This window comes from Megachile rotundata, chromosome 11, assembly GCF_050947335.1.
Source record: "Megachile rotundata isolate GNS110a chromosome 11, iyMegRotu1, whole genome shotgun sequence".
Taxonomy (NCBI): domain Eukaryota; kingdom Metazoa; phylum Arthropoda; class Insecta; order Hymenoptera; family Megachilidae; genus Megachile; species Megachile rotundata.
The window spans coordinates 14,626,281-14,648,603 of NC_134993.1; the positions used below are offsets into that span (position 1 = coordinate 14,626,281).

The 22,323-nt window shown below is 44.4% G+C and overlaps 1 protein-coding gene across 1 annotated transcript; it reads left to right on the forward strand.

The window, feature by feature from the left end:
• Window positions 1-108: 108 nt before the first annotated feature.
• Window positions 109-15,122, forward strand: Dhc36C (Dynein heavy chain at 36C). Its single transcript, XM_076536930.1, has 35 exons — window positions 109-388; window positions 495-798; window positions 860-1,011; window positions 1,074-1,377; window positions 1,438-1,626; window positions 1,703-1,806; window positions 1,867-2,136; window positions 2,225-2,529; window positions 2,589-2,943; window positions 3,004-3,477; window positions 3,579-3,959; window positions 4,019-4,455; window positions 4,523-4,638; window positions 4,702-6,087; window positions 6,138-6,335; window positions 6,389-6,520; window positions 6,574-7,629; window positions 7,749-7,922; window positions 7,983-8,155; window positions 8,212-9,217; window positions 9,472-9,660; window positions 9,730-10,808; window positions 10,864-11,055; window positions 11,111-11,337; window positions 11,415-11,785; window positions 11,843-12,023; window positions 12,117-12,415; window positions 12,471-12,635; window positions 12,705-12,945; window positions 13,021-13,310; window positions 13,379-13,396; window positions 13,736-13,973; window positions 14,034-14,185; window positions 14,242-14,523; window positions 14,813-15,122. The coding sequence occupies exons 1-35, from the start codon at window positions 147-149 to the stop codon at window positions 15,017-15,019; spliced, it is 11,889 nt and encodes a 3,962-aa protein (XP_076393045.1). The 5' UTR covers window positions 109-146; the 3' UTR covers window positions 15,020-15,122.
• The last annotated feature ends 7,201 nt before the right edge of the window (window positions 15,123-22,323 follow it).

Here is a 22,323-nt window from a genome sequence, read left to right on the forward strand (position 1 = left end):
AAAGTTATTTTAGTCATGCAATTTGTCGTTTACATTAGTATTGCAGCTTAAGTTGCGTGGAAATATCGCTTTCGGACGACATAATTTTGCATAAGCCATATATTTCTCTTTCACGATGACCAGTTAAAAGAACGAATAATCTCAGAATGGAATGCGATTGCGTGGAAGTGACGTCGTGTGAGGGCATTCCACATCCGGTAACTCGGAAAAAGAGCGCCAAAGGTGTTTTTAAACTACCAAAAGTAACTGACAAAGTCGAGCCACTGTTCTGTTTGCCACCACATTTAATGCAATGTACACGATGCAAGAGGAAGCTTAAAGAACAGGAGCAACGTAAACTCCAAGAGACTTATACCGGAAAACGACTAAAGACAGAAAACTTTCGTAGGTTAGAGAAATGAATTACTTAAATATTTTTAGATAGAAAGGCAGCCATGTTGTTCCTTTTGGCAGTTATACGACATTCAAAAATTGAGATACTTTTGCATTTACAGATTCACAGTCGGTCTCGTCGTAAAACCTAATTTACCAAAGGCAGATATAGATTTAACTGACGATCAAGAGGTGAATCGATATTACAATTACATTTGCGACGGGGTCGACACTGTCCATACCGTACAGATTCAAGATGACGTGATACGGAAGATATTGAATTTAGTGCCGTACAGTTTGACTGACCGTTTCAATTACTGCACGGAAAGCCTATTGATCGAAATCAAGGACAATTTTACTAGGAATATTAAGAAAGCGATATTAGAACACGCCCTTAAAAGTTCTCTTCAAGAAGACTTACACGAGGTCTGATGTTTCATAGATCGTACGATCTCGTAAAATATAAATAATATTTTTATTTTTACAGGAATTAACCGGAAGCAAGATAGTCGAGATAAAACGTATTTTCCCTCAATTAACGACTAAAGTTTGCAGATACCGTGAATTTTTGCAAAATAATTTATACTTGATAAATCCATGCATGACAATGACCTTGGACGAATGGGTTCGCAATTTTTAGTAAGAGAAATTTATTTTTTAGTTCGTTTTGTCTTCGGGGTGTAACAAGAATATTTTTTCAGCAACTTTCGACTGATTAATTTTAACGACATCGCTGAACACGAGAACAGTTGGGACCTAATAGAATTCAAGGACACCGTTCTTCGTCAGATCAGAAGAGCAAGACTGACCCTGACGAATTCCTGGTACAGCGGAATACAAGATATATTTCTCGCGAACAATAAGAAGAATTTGGTTCCCAGTCCGCTGCAGCGTACACGATTTAAAAGATTCTTCGGATGTATAGCAAGAATAATGGAATCGCAGCTTTTGTTCACGTGTAAACGTACTTTGAGCGACTTCATGAATTTATTACTCCACGGCAAAGTAATTTACCTATTGCAGATAGCTCGACAGAATAATGGAATAATTTTGCGATTTTTTTAGCCGGTCAAATGCGAATTTAACGTCAGCGCAGTTGTTCGTTCCGAACAGCTCGCGTTTAATCCGTGCTTCGAGGAATTCAAGCTGGGTCTTTGCAGCATTTTAGACAGCGTATGCGAAGCGGTTCAGCAGTTTGATCAATTAGAGATTCAACTATACTTGGATTGGTCCAGTCCCGAAGAACTTTTGAAAGTACCTTTAATGCACAGACTCTCATTCTTCTTTCATACCGATCCTCCATTTAATATCTGTAATTCTCCAAATTTAGCCGAGGATAGAGCAACCCCGGGTAGAGAAGCTCAAACAGGAGATTATCGATTTGATCGAGCGAGAGAAGTTGACATCCGTGGAGCTATTACATAAATTAGAAATGTAATTATAAATCGTACGTTTCAATATTCCAAATTTCATTTCCATAATTTTAACGCGTAGATACGAACGTTTCTACAACGAACAAGAGTATGAGATAATGGAGAGATTCGTGAAGGACGAGAACAAGACGTTGGAGGACTACGAGAACATGATCAAGTATTATCATGAATTTATGATGAATGTACCAGTTGAAATCGAAAGAACAGCGTTCACTGGATTATTCCGACTGTCTCGGAAGGTCTTCATCGAAACTATTGTCGAGAACGTAGGTCGTATAAAGAGTCTTCTTACAAGCAAACTGGTGGACCATTACCAGGACATGGCAAAGAAGTGAGTCTTTACCTCGTTTTATAACCACGCGTTTCACATATTGTAGCCACGTAGAGCTGTGTATTAATTAGTAATTCTAATCATTCAGAGCTTCAGAAGAATACGAGGTCATATCCGAGCGCGCGTTGAGCATACCCACCAACACAGCCAGCCTGATGGAGCTCAAGGACTTCATTCGAGTCGCCATAGAAGTTTCCCTGAAGAATCTGGAGATTCGACTTTACGACATAGTCGAACACATTATCATGTTATCCAATTATCGCCTGCTTACGGACCACGAGATTAAAATTAATAACGAGGCGTTTCAATGGTATCACAAGGTGCCTCACATCTTGGCCGAAAACGAGACTATCGTTGCGAACAAGACTATAGAATTCCAGGACGCGCTGAAGGGTATTTATGCGATGAGGGACAGTTCGGATTTATCTTAATTATTTCTTTTCTTTCAACAGTGAGGTATCAGAGGTTCCAGGAGGAACTGGAATCGTATGCCAAGCAAGTGGACGAGATGCAATATTGGGGCGACATTGCGGAGGTGTTCAAGTATCAGAAGAGAGGTCAGGTACTGGAGAACAGGTTGATCGCTGCTATGGAGAAGATCGACAGGTTTAACGAAGAGGAGGCAGCGTTCGGTTGGGATATTACGCAGTACCCTCGTCGCAAGGAGATCGCTGATCAGTTGAAACCCTTTAAGCAACTGTTCGACGCGGTTTGCGATTTCTTGAATAAGCACGATCAGTGGATGAATTCGATGATCGGCTCTTTTAGCCCTGAACAGATCGACAATGACGTGGGATACGCGTACAGGTTGTTATAGAATATTATGTGAACTCATGACGTTGATTACTAATTAAATTTTCCAAACAGGACCATCTACAGATTAGAGAAATTTTTCCAAGAACCGGACCTGAAGAATCTGGCATCCAATGTCCGGGAAAAGATCGAGGAATTCAGAGAACGTATGCCTATTATTCATACTCTGGGTAATCCGGGATTAAAGGACCGTCATTGGGAACAAATTTCGGCCATCATCGACATCCCAATAAAAGTCGACGAAGATTTAACGCTGGCCAAGGTTCTGGAGATGAACTTGGACGCGTACGTCAGCCAGTTCGAGAGTATTTCAGACAACGCCTCGAAGGAGAGTACCTTGGAGAGGGGTATAGACAAGATGCAGAAGGACTGGGCTGATTTATCTTTCACCGTAAATCCCTTCAAGGACACTGGCACCTACGTGATTGCGGGGGTCGATGATATTCAGTTGCTTCTCGACGATCACATTATTAAAGCCGTTACCATCAAGAACTCCCCGAATATAAAACCCTTCGAGACGAGGATACTGTAAGTTAAATTATGAACGGAGGCTTATAAGTTGTTCCATGATTTTATAAACCTCCGTATACTCGCTAGAATTAGGTGAAATTAATTGAACGCTGGGACAGGCTATGGGAGGGTAAGCTGCACCTGCTGCAAGAAATTTTGGATCAATGGCTCCGCGTGCAAGGGATATGGATGTATCTGGAGCCGATCTTCTCGTCGCCGGATATCCAGCAACAAATGCCGGAGGAAGGTAGAAAGTTCTCGGCCGTGGACAAAACTTGGCGCGACATCATGAAGACTGTCTACGCTGATCCCCGTGTACTCGCTGTCGTCGAAATCGATAAGATGTTAGAACGATTGAAGAAGAGTTTCGGTTTGCTCGAGGATATACAGAAGGGATTGAACGACTATCTCGAGAAGAAACGGCTCTTCTTCACGAGATTCTTTTTCCTGTCGAATGACGAGCTGCTGGAGATCCTATCGGAGACCAAGGATCCCACTCGGTAATACTCTTAAGAATTTGCTAACAGGGAGAGATGCAAGCATGGTTTCATCTTTACAGCGTTCAACCTCACCTGAAGAAATGTTTCGAGGGAATAGACAGATTGAAGTTCAACGAGGATCTGGAAGTGTTGGCGATGAGGTCGACAGAGGACGAAGAGGTCGATTTAGTGGACACGATATCCACCGCCGCCGCTAGAGGACAAGTAGAGAAGTGGTTGATCGAACTGGAAGCAATTATGCGCAAAAGCGTGCGACACGTTGTGGAACAAGCGATACTTGCGTTCCCTACTAAACCGAGGAAAATTTGGGTACTGGAATGGCCAGGTCAAACGATCCTTTGCGTTGGGAAAACTTATTGGACCCTACGCATAGAGGAGTCGATGTTATCCGGTGTGGAAGGACTAAAAAGATATCTGGACGAATGTCAGAATGACTTGAACGAGATTATATTGCTCATCAGGGGCAAACTATCGAAACAAAATCGAATTACATTAGGTGATCAATAAGTTCTTGATCGACTTTAAGGTAAAACAGATAAAGTAACATAGTTAATTGATTACAGAAGCCTTGGTTACGTTGGATGTTCACGGGAAAGATGTCCTGCATTCGCTCTACAAACAGGAAGTGATTAAGAACACCGATTTCAGATGGTTGTGTCATCTGCGTTACTACTGGCTGGTCAGACATTGTTACTTTTGCAAATAATTAAATTAGCAGCAAGCTTATTAATGTGTTTTCCAGGAGGAGAACATGTGGGCGTACATGATAAATTCCAGCCAAAGATACGGTTACGAGTACCTAGGAAATTCTTCGAGGTTAGTCATCACTCCCCTGACTGATCGATGCTATCGAACCCTGTTCGGTGCATTGAGCCTGCACCTCGGCGGCGCACCGGAAGGCCCGGCCGGAACTGGAAAAACGGAAACGACGAAGGATCTCGCGAAAGCGGTAGCCAAACAATGCGTCGTTTTCAATTGTTCCGAAGGATTGGACTATTTGGCTCTGGGAAAATTCTTCAAAGGACTCGCATCCTGCGGCGCGTGGTCCTGTTTCGACGAGTTCAATCGAATCGATCTGGAAGTGTTGTCGGTGGTGGCACAACAGATACTGACTATTCAACGCGCCATCAACAGCGGCGCGGAGAAAATGGTGTTCGAAGGAACGGAGATCTTCCTTGATCCAACCTGCGCCATCTTCATCACCATGAATCCCGGTTACGCGGGTAGATCCGAGTTACCGGACAATCTGAAGGCGTTGTTCCGTCCCGTAGCTATGATGGTCCCAGATTACGCGTTGATCGCCGAGAATACGCTTTACTCGTACGGTTTTTACAACGGCAGACCTCTGGCCGTGAAGATCGTCACCGCTTACAGGCTGTGCTCGGAGCAGTTGAGCAGCCAGCATCATTACGATTACGGTATGAGGGCGGTGAAGTCCGTCCTGGTCGCGGCGGGCAATCTGAAGCTCAGATACCCTGACGAATCGGAGGACATACTGATGCTGAGGAGTATAATGGACGTGAATTTGCCCAAGTTCCTCGTTCATGATCTGCCACTTTTCGAGGGCATCGCCTCGGATCTGTTCCCTGGCGTGGTTCTTCCGACTCCGGATTATACCCACCTGAACGCGTGCGCGAGGGACGCTTGTGCCAAGGCTAACATTCAATGCACCGACTTCTTTCTGGAGAAGATTCAACAGATATACGAGATGATGATCGTTAGACACGGTTTCATGATCGTCGGCCTGCCGTTCGGCGGCAAAACATCCGCTTATAGGATGCTGGCCAGTTGTTTGGGCTTGCTGGAGGACCGAGGACTGATGGAGGAACGCCGGGTCGAGATAACGGTTATCAATCCGAAAGCGATCACTATGGGCCAATTATACGGTCAGTTCGATCCCGCCTCGCACGAATGGAGCGACGGCGTGCTGGCTGTCAGCTACAGAGCTTTCGCTACGTCCACCAACCTGAATAGGAAGTGGCTGGTATTCGACGGGCCGGTCGACGCCCTTTGGATCGAGAATATGAACACTGTGTTGGATGACAATAAAAAGCTTTGTCTGACCTCCGGGGAAATTATACAGTTGGCACCCACCACGAATCTGATTTTCGAACCTATGGATTTGGAGGTAAGATTGGGATGATAGAAACTACGGAAGCTCATTCTGTTTATTTGTAGGTTGCATCGCCTGCTACCGTGTCTAGGTGCGGAATGATTTACATGGAACCTGTGAGTCTGGGTTGGACACCGCTTTTGACCTCCTGGTTGAACACCTTGCCATCCACCTTTACCGAACACATAAAAATTCATTTGAACGAAATGTATTTGAGATTCTGTCCACCTCTTCTGTATTTACTTCGTCGATTCGATTTGAGGGTATGATGTGTAACCTGACTGAAGTGCGTTGTTTAAACTTTTTCTTCCTTCAGGAACTGATCACGATGCCAGACGCCAACATGGTCAGATCGCTGATGTATTTGTTCGACTGTTTCCTAGACGATTTTTACGACGAAAAGTATCTTCTAACATTATCGGATTTAGACATGAGAGCACAAATAGAGGTAAAACGTGTTATTCGCTTCGTTGCTCGAAATCGACATTCTCGTTGTTTCAGGGTTGCTTCTTCTTCTCCTGTATTTGGTCGTTGGGTGGCACATTAACGGCCGACTCTCGCCATTCGTTCAGCGATCTCTTCAGGGCGTTGACCGAGAGGGAATTTCCCGAAGATGCGAGAGAACGTTTCGAGATATCCGAGGAAACTACGGACCCAACGAAACCGTACGTGGTCAGTTTACCTATAACTGATCTGGTGTTCGACTATAAATACGTGAAAGAAGGTAGGGGGAAATGGAGGCCCTGGAAAGAGGATCTGCTAGACCTTCCACCTATACCCAAAGACGTACCAGTGAATCAGATCATTGTACCAACCATTGAGACTGTCCGATACGTGCACCTCTTTAAACTATTAATCTGTCATCAAAAGCCTGTTCTGTTGGTCGGCCCAACGGGTACAGGGAAGTCCGTGTACATGATGGACTTCCTGCTGAAGAAAAACGATCCGGACACCTACAAGCCTCTATTCGTAATATTCTCAGCGCAAACCAGTGCCAATCAGACCCAGGATATCATCATGAACAAGTTGGATAGAAGGAGGAAAGGACTTTACGGAGCACCGCCCGGAAAATATTGGGTGATCTTCGTGGACGATCTTGCCATGCCTCAGAAGGAAGAATACGGCGCGCAGCCACCTATAGAGTTGCTAAGACAGTGGCTGGATCACTGGACGTGGTACGATTTAAGGGAAGTCGCGCCCATACACTTAGTGGACGTTCAGTTAGTTTGCGCGATGGGTCCTCCAGCCAGCGGACTGGACGTTACACCCAGATTTAAAAGGCACTTCGTCACTCTGGGCATTTCAGAGTTCTCCGACGACGTCCTCACCACGATCTTCTCTGCCCTGATGTCCTCGCACTTGGAACATTATGAGTTTCCCGATTTGTTTCTACCTTGCGTCGACTATATTGTTCTAGGCACGCTGGACATTTACAAGGAGACAAGAAAGCACCTTCTGCCAACTCCAGCCAAGTGCCATTACTTGTTCAACCTGCGAGATTTCTCGAGGGTGATTCAAGGAGTGCTGCTGTCCATGCCTGAAACTGTTCTTGAACCTGTACGTACTCGCAAGAAATCTTTCGTCGTTTGAGTTTTGAGGATCAAGAACTTGCAAGTGATTGTGAAATTATTTATTCGACTCAAATTGATCTGTACAAGACCCACTTATTTTGTAAGGTTGGCATGAAGCGATTATGGGTGCACGAAGTGTTACGAGTCTACGGGGATCGGTTAATAGACGACGCCGATATCACGTGGCTAGTCGAGCAGATACGAAAAACCGTAAGGGAGCACATGGAAGATGAATTGGATCACATGTTTCAGGATTTACTTACCGAAGCATCTACGTCTGTATGTTCTTTCTATTCAATGTTCTGAAATTTCCATTATCCCTAAAAAATTATTCTACAGGTGACGGACGTTGATCTACGAAATCTAATCTACTGCGACTTCCAAGATCCAATAGCGGATAGAAAGCTGTACGTAGAGGTGGCAGATTTAGATCACCTGGCTATTGTAGCTGAAGAGTATCTCGAGGAATATAATTCTATTTCCAGAACACCTATGAATTTAGTACTTTTCAGGTAGCAAATTTGTTTTGGTATGTCAGGTACAAGGTTGTTACACCTTGCATTTACAGATTCGCCGTAGAGCACCTCTCGAAGATCTGTCGAGTACTGATGCAGCCCCGAAGTCACGCGTTGCTGATAGGTGTCGGAGGTTCCGGCAGACAATCGCTGACCAGACTAGCAGCTCACATAGCCGACTACGAGTTGTTCCAAGTAGAAATGTCTCAGATGTACGGTTCGCACGAATGGCACGACGACCTGAAGAATATCTTGAGGAAAAGCGCCGCTAGCGAGCTGCACACCGTCTTCCTGTTCCTGGATACACAGATTAAGGAGGAGGGATTCCTAGAAGACATCAGCAACCTGCTGAATTCCGGGGAGGTCCCGAACATATTCGCCCCTGACGAGATGTCCGACATTTGCGAGAAGATGCGAGTGATAGATCGGCAGAGAGACAGATCCTTGCAAACTGACGGAAGCCCTGTGGCTCTCTTCAACTTCTTCGTGCAGACGGTTCGCGAGCACCTGCACGTGGTCGTCACGATGTCCCCCATCGGTGACAATTTCCGTATCAGAATCCGAAAGTTCCCAGCCTTGGTGAATTGTTGTACGATAGACTGGTTGCATCCTTGGCCCGAAGACGCTTTACTCGCTGTGGCTACCAAATTTCTGGGCGAAATCGACCTGACGCAGAAAGAGGAAGCAGCGTGTATCGAGATGTGTCAGTTCTTCCACACGTCCACGCAAGAGCTATCGCAGGAGTTCCTGAGGAAGACCAAGAGGTACAACTACGTTACGCCCACCTCGTACCTGGAACTCATCAACACTTTCAAGGACCTGCTGGCGAAGAAGAGGAAGGCGACGATCGAAGGAAAAAAGAGGTACGAGGCGGGTTTGATGAGGTTGGACAGTACTCACAAGCAAGTGGAGAAAATGCAAGAAATGCTAGTCGCTCTGCAACCGAAACTCCTTATCGCCGCCAAGGATGTGGAGATGATGTTGCTCAGCGTTCAAAAGGAAAGCGACGAGGTTGCAGCCATGGAGCAAGTCGTTAAGCTGGACGAGGAGGCTGCTATGGTAAGGTGTGGTCTGTCTGAAGATCACGGTCACTTGATTTTATTTAGGAACTCGTTGCCGGTACGATGATCCTCGACGTTTCTTCGCGGTTTCTGGGATCTTGAAGAACACTTGGCTCGTTCCACTCTGTGTCTCCTTAATGTTAATTAACTTTGTATATTATACAGGAGTTTGTTTCAAATTTTGAAGACTGGCAGAAAGTTATTGCAATAAAACGATTCTGGGGATTGATAAAAAGCCACTTTTCGTTTTAGGTTGTGGCCAACGAAGCGGAAGCCATTCGAGCAGAATGCGACGCCGACTTGCAAGAAGTAATGCCTATACTGAACGCGGCTAACGACGCCTTGAATACTTTGACCCCGCAAGATATTCAGATAGTGAGATCCATGAAGCGACCACCAGCCGGTGTTCGATTGGTCATGGAAGCAGTCTGCATACTAAAGGTTCGAATTTACAGGACGTTTATTTGTCGAATAGGCAAATTATAAAGCCAAAATCAACAATGTTGTCAGGATGTGAGACCCGAGAGGGTGCAGACTCCGGAGGGAACCGTGGAGGATTACTGGAGGCCTTCTCTTCGTCTGTTGAGCGACATGAAATTCCTAGAGTCCTTGTTGACGTACGACAAGGATAACATTCCAGAGAGGATCATGACGAGGATCCGGAATACCATCTTGACTAACCCTAACTTTGATCCCGAGAGGATCAGACACGTGTCCACAGCTTGCGAAGGTCTCTGCAGATGGGTGTTCGCGTTATCGGAGTACGACAAAGTGGCCAAGATCGTGGCGCCCAAGAAGCAGGCCCTGGCCATAGCAGAGGCTGACTACTCGCAGGCGATGGACCAGTTGAACTTGAAAAGACAACAGCTACAAGAGGTTAGAGACAGACTCGCGAAACTGGAAGAACTGTTGCAGCAACGAAGAGCCGACTACGAGGCAATGAACGACGAAGTAAAAGACTGCGAGGAGAAGTTGAGAAGAGCCAAAGAGCTAATTGGAGGTCTGGGTGGAGAGTACACCAGATGGTCCGACACTGCGAAAATGCTGGGTGAACGTTATTACACCTTGACCGGGGACATTCTCATAGGTTCTGGAATCGTTGCCTATCTGGGAGTGTTCACGTCGCAATATAGACAGCAACAGATCGAGAACTGGGTACAGATCTGCACCGATCTCGACGTGTTCTGTACCCAGGACTATCAGCTCACCCAGGTCCTGGGTGATCCCGTGCTCATACGTTCTTGGAACATCTTCGGCTTGCCCACGGATCTCTTCTCGGTAGACAACGGAATAATTGTGACGAACTCCAGACGATGGCCGCTGATGATCGATCCTCAAGGACAGGCCAACAAGTGGGTGAAGAATATGGAGAAAAATAACAACGTCCACGTGATCAGATTAGCTCAGAGGGATTATATGAGAATCCTGGAAAACGCTGTACAGTTTGGACAGCCGGTACTCTTGGAAAATGTTGGCGAAGAGCTCGATGCTGCTTTAGAGTCCCTTTTAATGAAGCAGACCTTCAGGGCTGGAGGCACCGTATGCATCAAGATCGGAGATTCCATCATCGAGTACTCTGAAAACTTTCGGTAAATAATTTGGGACTTATTCTTAGTTCCCCAGTTCACATTTCTTTTTCCGCAGATTCTACATCACGACAAAGCTACGCAATCCTCACTATCTACCGGAGGTGGCAGTGAAAGTAACGCTGTTGAACTTCATGATCACCCCGATTGGTCTACAGGATCAATTATTAGGTATCGTAGTTGCGAAGGAGAGACCCGATCTGGAGTCCGAAAAGAATCAACTGATCGTTCAAGGAGCCGCCAACAAGAAGTACGTCTACGTTTCTTTCGTCGTCAACGTTCATAGACAATGAATGTTCCTTTAGAATGCTGAAGGAGATCGAGGATCAGATACTGGAAGTCCTGTCGACCTCCCAGGAGAACATTCTCGAAGATGAGACTGCGATCAGCGTATTGAGCTCCTCGAAGACGCTGTCCGACGAAATTCTAGCTAAGCAAACGGTTGCAGAAGTCACTGAAAAATCTATCGACGCTGCGAGATTAGAGTACACTCCTATCGCTGTTTATAGCACTGTTCTCTTCTTTACTATTGGTATTCGCAAATCTTTAACCTGCGATTAAATTCTGAATAATTATCGATCGTTCAAGTCACGATATAATTTTGTGTAGCCATGTTAGCGAACATCGATCCGATGTATCAATACTCCTTGGTCTGGTTCGTGAATCTCTTCAAGCAGACGATCGATAATACGGATCCTGTGGAGGATATAGCGCAACGACTGAAGGACCTCACGAAACACTTCACGTACTCCCTTTACGTGAACATCTGTCGATCGTTGTTCGAGAAGGACAAGCTTTTATTCTCGGTGTTGCTTTCGGTGAACCTGCTGAACAAGCAGGGAGCGATCTCGATTCCTCAATGGATGTTCTTATTGACCGGAGGCGTTGGCCTTGAGAATCCTTTTGCGAATCCGACGAATTGGCTGCCCGCGAAATCTTGGGACGAATTATGTCGCTTGAACTTTGTCCCGGGCTTCGAGGTATAAATAGAAATTTTTCAACATTTTTCTCGAGCTTCTGAAGCTTTCCGTGTTTAGGGATTCAAAGACGCGTTCACGAAAAACATAAACAGCTGGAAGGTCGTCTTTGATCATATGGAGCCGCACACACTGCCTTTTCCCGAGCCTTACGAGAACCTCACCCCTTTCGAGAGGATGCTCGTGCTGAGATGTGTTCGCCTTGACAAAGTCGTGCCTGCCGCCCAACAATTTGTAGAAGGTGAAAAGAACTCAAAGACAAAAGCTTCAACTCTTTTTGATGTATATATAAAAATTAATCCGATTTATTACGACGAGTGTTTGCACGTTTTAGAACAATTGGGACGACAGTACGTCGAGGTACCGCCCTTCGATCTCGTGTCATCTTTCGCGGACTCGTATTCCTGTATTCCCCTCATATTCGTGCTGACGCCTGGCGCCGATCCCATGGCGATTCTACTGAAATTCGCCGACGATCAGGGTTTCGGTACCAACCGACTCTTCTCTCTGTCTTTGGGTCAAGGACAAGGAGTTATCGCCGCTCAGCTTATCGACGAGGGCGTGAAAAATGGTACCTGGGTGGTTCTACAGAATTGTCATCTTGCCAAGAGCTTTATGCCACAGCTGGAAAGGGTAAATAATTTACTCGATTATTAACTCGATAGCTGACAGAAACATTTTGATGTAGATTTGCGAGAGCTTCACCCCGGAATCTGTGCATCCTGATTTTCGATTATGGTTGACGAGTTATCCCGTGGACCACTTCCCAGTCAGCGTGCTTCAGAACGGTGTTAAAATGACGAACGAGCCACCGATGGGGTTGCGAGCGAACATAATCAGGTCGTTCTTGCAGGTAATCGGAGGAAAAAGGTAAGATAGAATCGTACGGCGAGATTGAAAATCGTAATCCTGTTACTGAAAGGATCCAATATGCGACGAAGACTTCTTTGAGACATCTCATCAGCAGCAGACGTTTAAGAAGCTGCTCTTTTCCCTGTGTTTCTTCCACGCGATCGTCCAGGAACGAAGGAAATTCGGACCCATCGGATGGAACAATCAGTACGAATTCAACGAGACTGATTTGCGTATCAGCGCCTTGCAGTTGAAGATCTTCTTGGACCAATACGACGATGTTCAATTCACTGCTCTGAAATACCTGACTGGTATCCGACTTGTATATTTCGAACACAATTTTAAGTCCAATTATTCGGAACTCTTCGTACATTTAATAATTTCAGGCGAGTGCAATTATGGCGGTCGTGTAACGGACGAGTGGGACAGGAGAACTTTGGTCACGATCCTCTCGAAATTTTATTGCCCGGAGGTGATCGCGACGGAGAAATACCTCTTTGACCCGAGCGGTATATATTTTGTGCCTCAAGTTACCGCACACAGCGAGTTTCTCGAGTATGTTAAATCTTTTCCGATGGCCACCGCGCCCAGCGTCTTCGGGATGAACGAGAACGCTGACATCATCAAGGATCAGCAAGGAACTACTTTAATGTTATCATCGATATTAGCTACTCAGGTGAGAAAACTTCTCGACTCACTGAACGGAAAATTGATTTTATAAATAACGAAAATGTAATTGCATAGTGTATCGGGGAATTCAACGTAAGTAGCCTGGCAATATTTTACTGTATATATTAGTTTGTCTGTCAGTATCTTCGTCTCCAAAACGGAGTAAAAAGAAGGTAAAACAGTTTGTTTATATATAGGACTTGGTTAAAAAAGTGTGCTCATCTTTCTAGGCGAGAAGCGTAGAATCTAGGTGCCGGTAACACGGTCGAGTCGTTATCATTATCTTCGTTCATTAATTTCGAGACAATTTAGGTGTACGCGTACGCGTCGTGTTTCACAAACATAATGGGATTCCTTAAATGTATTCCGTGCGACGACTAACGAGGCCCTGTGTTGCGTCTCTTTCTTCCTCTCTCTATATCCTCCAATTAGGACACCGGAGAAACGGAAACAGACACAGGAAAATCACCCGACGAGACCGTCTACGGGGTGGCGTCTGATATTCTGTCAAGGTTACCGGACGATTTCGACCTGATCGTTGCACTGGAGAAGTATCCGACGTTGTACAATCAAAGCATGAACACGGTGTTGGTACAAGAAATGGGAAGGTTCAACAAGCTTCTGCGAACGATCAGGAGTAGCCTGGTGAATGTTCAGAAAGCGATCAAAGGTATAGCCGGCGGTAGAGAGCCCCGATCGATTTTTCACGCTCGGATGAACTTAATCTAAGGTTTGGTGATCATGAACTCGGACCTCGAGGAGGTGTACGTGTCGATAATCACTGGAAAAATACCGAAGATGTGGATGAGGAACTCGTATCCATCTTTAAAACCTTTGGGCAGCTACATACAGGACTTCTTGAGGAGGCTCGACTTTCTTCAGGTATTTTTTCTTCTGTTGCAACGTTAAAAAGAGTTAAAGGTGTATTCGATTTACAGTTGTGGTACGACGAAGGACCGCCAACAGCCTTCTGGATCTCCGGTTTTTACTTCACTCAAGCGTTCCTCACCGGCGCACGCCAGAATTATGCGAGAAAATACTCGATACCCATTGATCTGCTTATCTACGATTTCGTTCCCTTGAAGGAAACCGTTTTCGAGGAACCACCGGCCGATGGAGTGTACGTTTACGGTTTGTTCCTCGACGGAGCTCGTTTCAACACGACGACGATGAAACTCGACGAGTCCTTGCCGAAGATTTTGTACGATACTGTTCCCTATGTGAGTATTCGTTTTACGATTTCCTGCAAACATTCTCGATAACAGACGTACGAGTTTATTTGCAAGAAAATCATCGAGTTTCTTGAAAAATTCTAAGGTTGAAACAAGACTTTGCTATGTGGTACATTTCTAGCTTATTGTCAAAGTTTAAAATCAAAGATGTGATAAATTTTTAAACGATTAAGGGTATGTACTAAATAGAAAGAAATCTGTGTGCCAAAGCAATGAAGTTTTGTCTCAACACAATTTGTTTTCCTGGAGTAAAAATCAAGCGTGTTCTTCTCGGCAGATTTGGATGATACCAACGAAAAAGGACGACGTGGTAGACAGACACACTTACACCTGTCCCGTATACAAGACCACCGAGAGAAAAGGTGTTTTGTCGACGACCGGACACTCGACCAACTTCGTAATCGCCATATGGGTCCCGACGGACCATCCGCCGGACCACTGGGTTCTACGAGGCGTAGCCATGCTCTGCCAATTGTCCGATTAAACCGATTTCTTTCCAACAACGTTTCTATTCGTCAGCTATTTTAGAAACACGGGTATTTTATATTTATTCTCTCTACATTTATTAAACCATCTTACAGTATGAATTTACTTAATTTAATACATTCTTAAAGTTATCTAGATTTAAGAGTATCACGCTTTCGTACAAAGTAAACCTGACAAATCGTGAGCCTAATGATTTCGAAGTCACAATGAGTTACCTTGATGATTTTGAAGATTTTTGTATGGACAAAATTTGTCGGACAAACCTTTGAACACCTAAGAATGGCACTACAACAGGTGGCGATACATCCAGGTCACCCAGGCAGTCTGACAGGGTTCAATCGGGCGTCTAGCGTCTTTGTAAAAATCTTCAAACGACCTCCGGTCTAAAACAGCCGTGCGAGAAAGAGGAGCCACCGATTTTCGATATCATCGACGGATCGAAATTCTTTTTGCGAGCGCTTATCGTAAATATTGCAAGTTGTATCGGTAAGCCAGATGCAGAAGATTTCGAAGGCAGGAGATAGGAGCGGAGATGGGAGCGGGATGGAAAAACAGTAGGAGGAGTAAACGGGTACGAGAGGTGCGTTAGATGTACAGGGTGGAACACTTTAACGATGAAAAATCTATTAATCTCGTAGTCAATGACTTGAGAGATGTAAAGTTTCAAATATTCCCCCGTTCGAAATTTGTTTTAGGTACAAATAGAATAATAATTTTAGAGCGCATATTTGAAACGTTGAGGAGTCGCGTGTGAAACTTGTGAGACCACTGTGAGCTTGAGAGATCATTGCAAGCTTGAGAGATGATTGTGAACTTGAGAGATGATTGTGAGCTTGAGAGATCAGCGATGGAATTGTTGAAGTTGTGGACGCACATGGATTTTAATTATCGGCAGTGTTATTTGAATCGTTTGTGCGTCTCATAGGACGGACACCCTGTATCGAAAGAGAAGGAAGAGGTAGCAGGTTTTGAGGGGGTGGGTACCCACCAGCCATGAAGCCACCCAGCTTCAGGGGTTGGTGGCGGCACCCTGTCTACCCGGACCGAGATCGCCGGAGGCTCGTTGCCTAGCGACCTCGTATTGATCTCTCCCCGTATCTCGGCTTTTCCCCTTTCCCACGTGATTCTCTCCTCCCACCCTGTTTCTGTCTACCCTTGCCATTGCTCGCGTTCGATCCTCTTCATCGCGTTCCTGTCTTCGTTCTTTCGCCTTCCTCTCTCTCGTTTTCTTTTTTTCCCTGTCCTCCCTTGGACTCCTTCTCCCTTTCTGCCACGGTTCCACCTTTTTCCACGGTTTCTTCTTCGTCTCCATTATATAGGTTCCTTCTGTTTGCGCGTTTCGAGTGCTTTCAGAGCCGAGAGAAAAACGGTGTCGCTGCGGAGGTGACGGGATTAGGATCGAATGATTTTTTTTTCTCTACGGATCAGAAATTTTGCGCAAGTTTATTTTTCTGAGGGAGCTTCGATCCAAATTTAGACTCGGTTCTTCTCGATTATTCATTCCGTGGCTATCGGGAGTCTGCTGGGTTTCGTCGCGACCAATACCTTGAATTATAGACGAGCACGGTTTATGATTACGCGGTTTTCCGAACGGAAACGGTAAGACTCGCAATTGGCAAACGCAGTTAGAACGCGTTCGGGAACATAAATATTCATTCATCTTGATAGGATGAAGTTTAAAGGATGTAATTAAAACACCCTATTAAGTTTTTATAGAAACCTATATCTTTATTACTGTCAAAAGATGAAATATCGTAGCATTGAAACAAAGGTTGTCCGATAAATGTGTAAGGCCATTTCGGGCCACCCTCGAAATTCGCTCGATCTCGTGGCACGAGACGCGACAGAGAAATTCAGATGAAGGTCACTTTACCGATAGGAAGAGGCAGGGGTAAAGAGGACACGCGAAACAAGAGGCGTCAGAAAGGGAGGGTTTCACCCTCCTCGTCCCTTTCACGATCGAGGAATAAATTTCATTCGGTCGACACGTTCCTCCGCAAACTCTGATGCTCGTTGATTGCAAATTAGGTGACTTTATGCAACTGTTTCCTTTTCGAACCATCGATTTATGCAGCCTGAATGTTTTTCAATGAGGGCTACTCGAGGTTTTTTCGTACATCTGATAGTTCCTTTTTTAGTCTTTCATGTATTTTAAACAATATTTTATTTAAAATATTATTGTAGGTTATGAATTATTATTGAAGTTAGAATGAAAGAATTTATTGAAGTTAGAAGACTTTGTTTTTAAGAGAATCATCGCAAATGACTGATCATTTAAGTGGAAATCAAAAAGGAAATAAAGTGAAGAAGGGATAATTGCGTAATGTGGGAGAGGTTTCGATCGTTTTGACGCGTTGAATCACTGATAAAACGTGATGAGTTTGTTACGTATATGCTCGTTTATTCAAACAACATTACATCATGCAATCGAACGTGTGTCGTCGGGTATTATAATTAAATGGTCATACACCCTGCTCGTAATAAACTGTTGGGTCATTCCATGAATAATGTTACGTGCACGTTAATACATTGTACAAAATGATCGTTGATCTTTTAATTAATCAGTTTGCAAATTTACATTTTTATTATTTATGAAATGACCTGATACATCGTGACAAATGGCCGATTCGTAGATACAAGTTTGAAGCGATTTAATGCGTTGGAAGCTCAAAATTTGATCAGCGTTGTAATCGGTCATTTATGGCAACCTAAAGTATAACTAACGCTACTTGCTAGAGAATCATACATCACGATCGACAAAAAATTCAATACGTCGCACAAACTTACAAGTTCAGTCGAGGCAGGAGTCTCTAAAATTATTGCACACGCCTTAAAATACATCGTAAACTTCAACCCCAAAAATTGTCTACTCTATTCTACAGTAAACGAAAGAAAAAGCTCGTTGGTAATTCAACCCTGAGTCCCTAATTTGCGTGCTCAGACGTCCATTATCCGTAGAAGATCCGTGACGGTCCGTGGAAAGCTGGAAAGAAAAAAAAGCGGATCCCAGAGGCCAGAGGAGGAAACGGGCGAAAAGGGACAGTGGTTGAGCATCGGTCCTGAATAATGGAGGTAGCCGCGTGGAGTGTTGGACGTTCTCTGGAAAAGAAAGAGCAGAGACGTTTCCGAGGACGGGGGTTGAAAACGTGCGGGTAGAACGAGGGGGTAGAATCGTCCTCGTCGCGGTTGGTAGACGTGGAAATGCATCGGTGGTATTGGTAACATCGTCGGTGAAGTCGAGGCGGTCCACGGGGGATGCTGCGAGAAGGGATGGGTTGCCAGGCAACGTACGTCCACCCTTAAACCTTCGTACACCCCCTCTCTACCCCTTGCTTGCCCGTTCGGATGAGGAGTACTCGGTCGATACAAGCAGCCGTTTTCGTCGCACGGGAATTCCCCAATTTAGGGGGTGACTTTAAGGGGATGCGAATCTATTTGCTTTTTACTTTTGGGCAAACGAAAGTTTTTATGACGAGCACGCATTTTGATCTTCGGGTCTATTTGTGTAATTTAGTCTATTTATGTAATTTAGTCTGTTTGTGTAATTTAGTCTGTTTGTGTAATTTTGTCAATTTGCAATGTCCAAGTTTAATAAATTTCACTGTTAAGCCGCTATAAAAATCTTGAGAAACGAGTATGTCAATTAAGTAAATTAATCTCCCCTTTCAATAATAGTCTTGTTTTTAAATAAATCTTAAATAATTCTTGAAATAGGCAGTAATTGTAATTTAGTCAATTTGCAACGTCATCGAAGTTTAATAAAATATTTTCACTGTTAAGCTATAAAAATCTTGGCAAACGAATATGTCATTTAATTCCCCTTTTAATAATAATAGTCTTGTTTTTAAATAAATCTTAAATAATCCTTGAAATAGGTAGTAATTGTAATTCAGTCAATTTGCAACGTCATCGAAGATTAATAAAATATTTTCACTGTTAAGCTATAAAAATCTTGGCAAACGAATATGTCATTTACTTCCCCTTTTAATAATAATAGTCTTGTTTTTAAATAAATTTTAAATAATCCTTGAAATGGGTAGTAATTGTAATTTAGTCAATTTGCAACGTCATCGAAGTTTAATAAAATATTTTCACGGTTAAGCTATAAAAATCTTGGCAAATGAATATGTCATTTAATTCCCCTTTTAATAATAACAGTCTTGTTTTTAAATAAATCTGAAATAATCCTTGAAACAGGTCCTTTTGAGGGTGCCTCCCCTTTCTCGACCCTTGTGGACACTTAAAACGATTGCTAGCTTCGATCGGTCGAATAATGTCTTCGGCTTCAGATTTTATTCTCGAAGGATAGGAAAGACGAGGATTCTGACCCGGTAAAGAGATGGATAAATGAGAGGTACATAACAATAGCGGAGTCTCTTTTTTATTACAAAGAAATGCATATGTACAAAAGTATTGAACCTGCACATGATCGTCTACACGTTCTACGCACTACGATTCTAGCAGGAATGCAAAATACAGGTGTCCTAACATTACCAGCATACTCAAAACATTTTCAAACGTGTATTTCGAACGTAATATCACACGATCTGAATTTACTTCGAGGGAGAGAACACGTAAAATCGTAGACGAGGTTTACTGACCTGTCGCAAGGTTAACGCGTATCGCACGAGTCCGAAGATCTTCGATCGCGTCGAGAAGCGTAAAACGTTGAATTTGGTCCGCTCTTGGCATTCACCGCGTGCCTTATGAATTTTGAAAAGTTGGCACATGGAAGCCCGCAGTGAACGCAAGGAGCACAGACTCACGCATCTTCCTTCTTCCACTTGTCGGTATCGATTGCACTTCTTCGGCTACGTAATCCAGCATCCACTAACTTCGCAAAATTCAAAGAAAATACAGATAAATTCACTAATACACGCGTTATAATCCCGAAAAGTTGCCACTTAGAAGCTTCCAGTTCGGTGTTAAAGAATAAAAGAGCACGATGTGAACCGAGCTTGACGAGCGTCGAAACTGTAGCACGGAACGATACCATTCGTCTTATGGACCCACGATTAGGGGATGGCCAAGGGGGTGGGTCGATGGGTAGGGGGATTGCGGGGGGGTTCGTCAGTCCCACCATAACTTATTGCTTATTTCGCGGAGGGTGTACGACCCCGTGATATCCCAGGACCGGGGAGCAGCTGACGCTGGGGTTCCATTGTCTGTAGATATTCGCATAATCAACCCACCCCATACTTTTTCCAACCGTGGAAAGTGACATATGGGATGCTCTGACTAATATCAAACTGATGGATGATCTTTCACTATTTCTCTACAAGATTTTAGATACATTTCCCTTTCGAAAATGGCAGGCAACGTGAAACGCGATGGTCGTATCGAGAGAAGCTTGTCAATTTTCAGGAACTGGGTTTTGATGCACTCCAAGGTCATTCACAAGAAGGATGTAAAAAATGAAGACTTAAATAATTGATGGAATATTGTGACAAGGGTTGATACCCCAAGAACTTGCACCAAGTTTCATTGTCAATGAAATATATTAGAATAGTAAATCGAACGGGAAGAGATCCCTGCCTCTCCGAAACTTGGGGCAACTACAGCCCCGAAGGAACGAAGACACAATAGAGCAGTACGAAACCGGAAATCCATAATTTTCGTCGTCGCAGAGGTGACTGACCGAGCGTATCTTTGGCCGAGTGTCCCAGAAAAGGACAGAGGGGGGGATAGAAGGGGAGGGGTAGAAACACGTCCGAAAAGGGTGTTGCTCGTTTTAAAGGGCGCGTGTGCCGACGCGAGAGCGTGCGCGCAAAGGGGGTCCAGCGCGTGCTCGTCGACGATCGCCCTAAAGGCCAATTCACATCCGTGCCTTACCGTGGCACAATGAGGCATTCCCTCGAAGGGCTGGGACCTCGTCTGCCAGAACTGTGGGTCAGGGTTACCCCGAAGGGGGACTTTTAATCCATCGATTTAAACCCTCCCCTCGACGCCGTCCGATCTCAGCCTATTAACCCTTGCAGACACCCTTGGAGAGGAATTTAATACGGAGCTATTTAAATGAACACGCGTCTGTGTCGATTTAACCGTGTGAACACGAATGGGAAAACTGTCTTTTCGAGAGAAAATGAAATAATTCATTTCATGGACAAGATGAAATTTGACAAGTTTTATGAATAAGATGTTTGAAGCTGTACTTAGAAGCGTATACTGTCTTTTCACGGGTGAATTTTAGTCAAAGCTGTATGAGAATTGATTAAAAGAATTGAAAGAGTAGTTCGATAGTGCGGAGAAGGGGCGTGTAATCGGGCGTGGCGATATGGCCTAATTATACGACCAATCCCAAGGACACGAACGACACATTCCCGTAAAATTTCAGAAGCGATGTGTTCGATATTCAATAAAAATCTCCATAGTCACTGGTTAACCCTGAATATCGAAGAACGAAACTACTGAAAAAATGCAAGCGTGAAGAAATTAAAAAGTAGTAACAGTGAAAGAATAGGCGAATGAATCCTTACCACAGGATAACGGGGTCCACACAGGTAACCGGAAACGTAACCGGTCGAATGCGCTACGAGACAGGATCACTGAATGGCTTTACTCTCGTCACAAGCCGGCTATCCTTGTGACGTAATCGAGCACGTGCACTCCGTTTGCGCCCTTCTCAGGTGGGGTTGGAAACGTCACGGATACCAATCCTCCCCTGAAAGGCACGCCCTCTTCATCGATCCTGGCGAACCCTCCTCCATTCATGAGAACCCTGGTACCAGGCCGACGAACCGCATGGTTCTACCTGGTATCTAGAACAAATGAACAGTTTTCATGAGCGAAACCCGCTGGAGGGGGGAAGATGAGGCAGCATTTGCGACAGAGGGGTGAAACGTGCGACCCAGAGGCAGCTGTATCGTAGGTCAGCAACAGCGTTTCTCCGTCAAAGAATTAAATGCCACGAGTCAGATGATTCTTAAACAGCTTTTAACTTAGGCTGAGATGCAAAGAGCATTCGGGAAAACTAAACTGGCTGTAAGTTTGGCATCGAAAAACAATTCTCATAATTGTAAAAATTGCAGACGCTGATCGTGGAGATACTTATGAAACTAATTTTCAGTCAGCTAGAAAGTACCTAATGAAATTTGGTTATGTAAAGCGAACATAAAAGCGTGGATTCAAGATTGGTCCAGAATAGATCCACCCTAAAGTCCCCTAAAGTAAAGGGCGTCTAAACAAAGAGACGTTCAAGCCTAAAAGAGCGTAAACTGAAAGAAAAGAGCTAGAAAGGTTAAACGAATAATCGAATTTCTGTGAGCAGCACCGAGGCAGTCGGTTATAAATAGGAACCCTCGC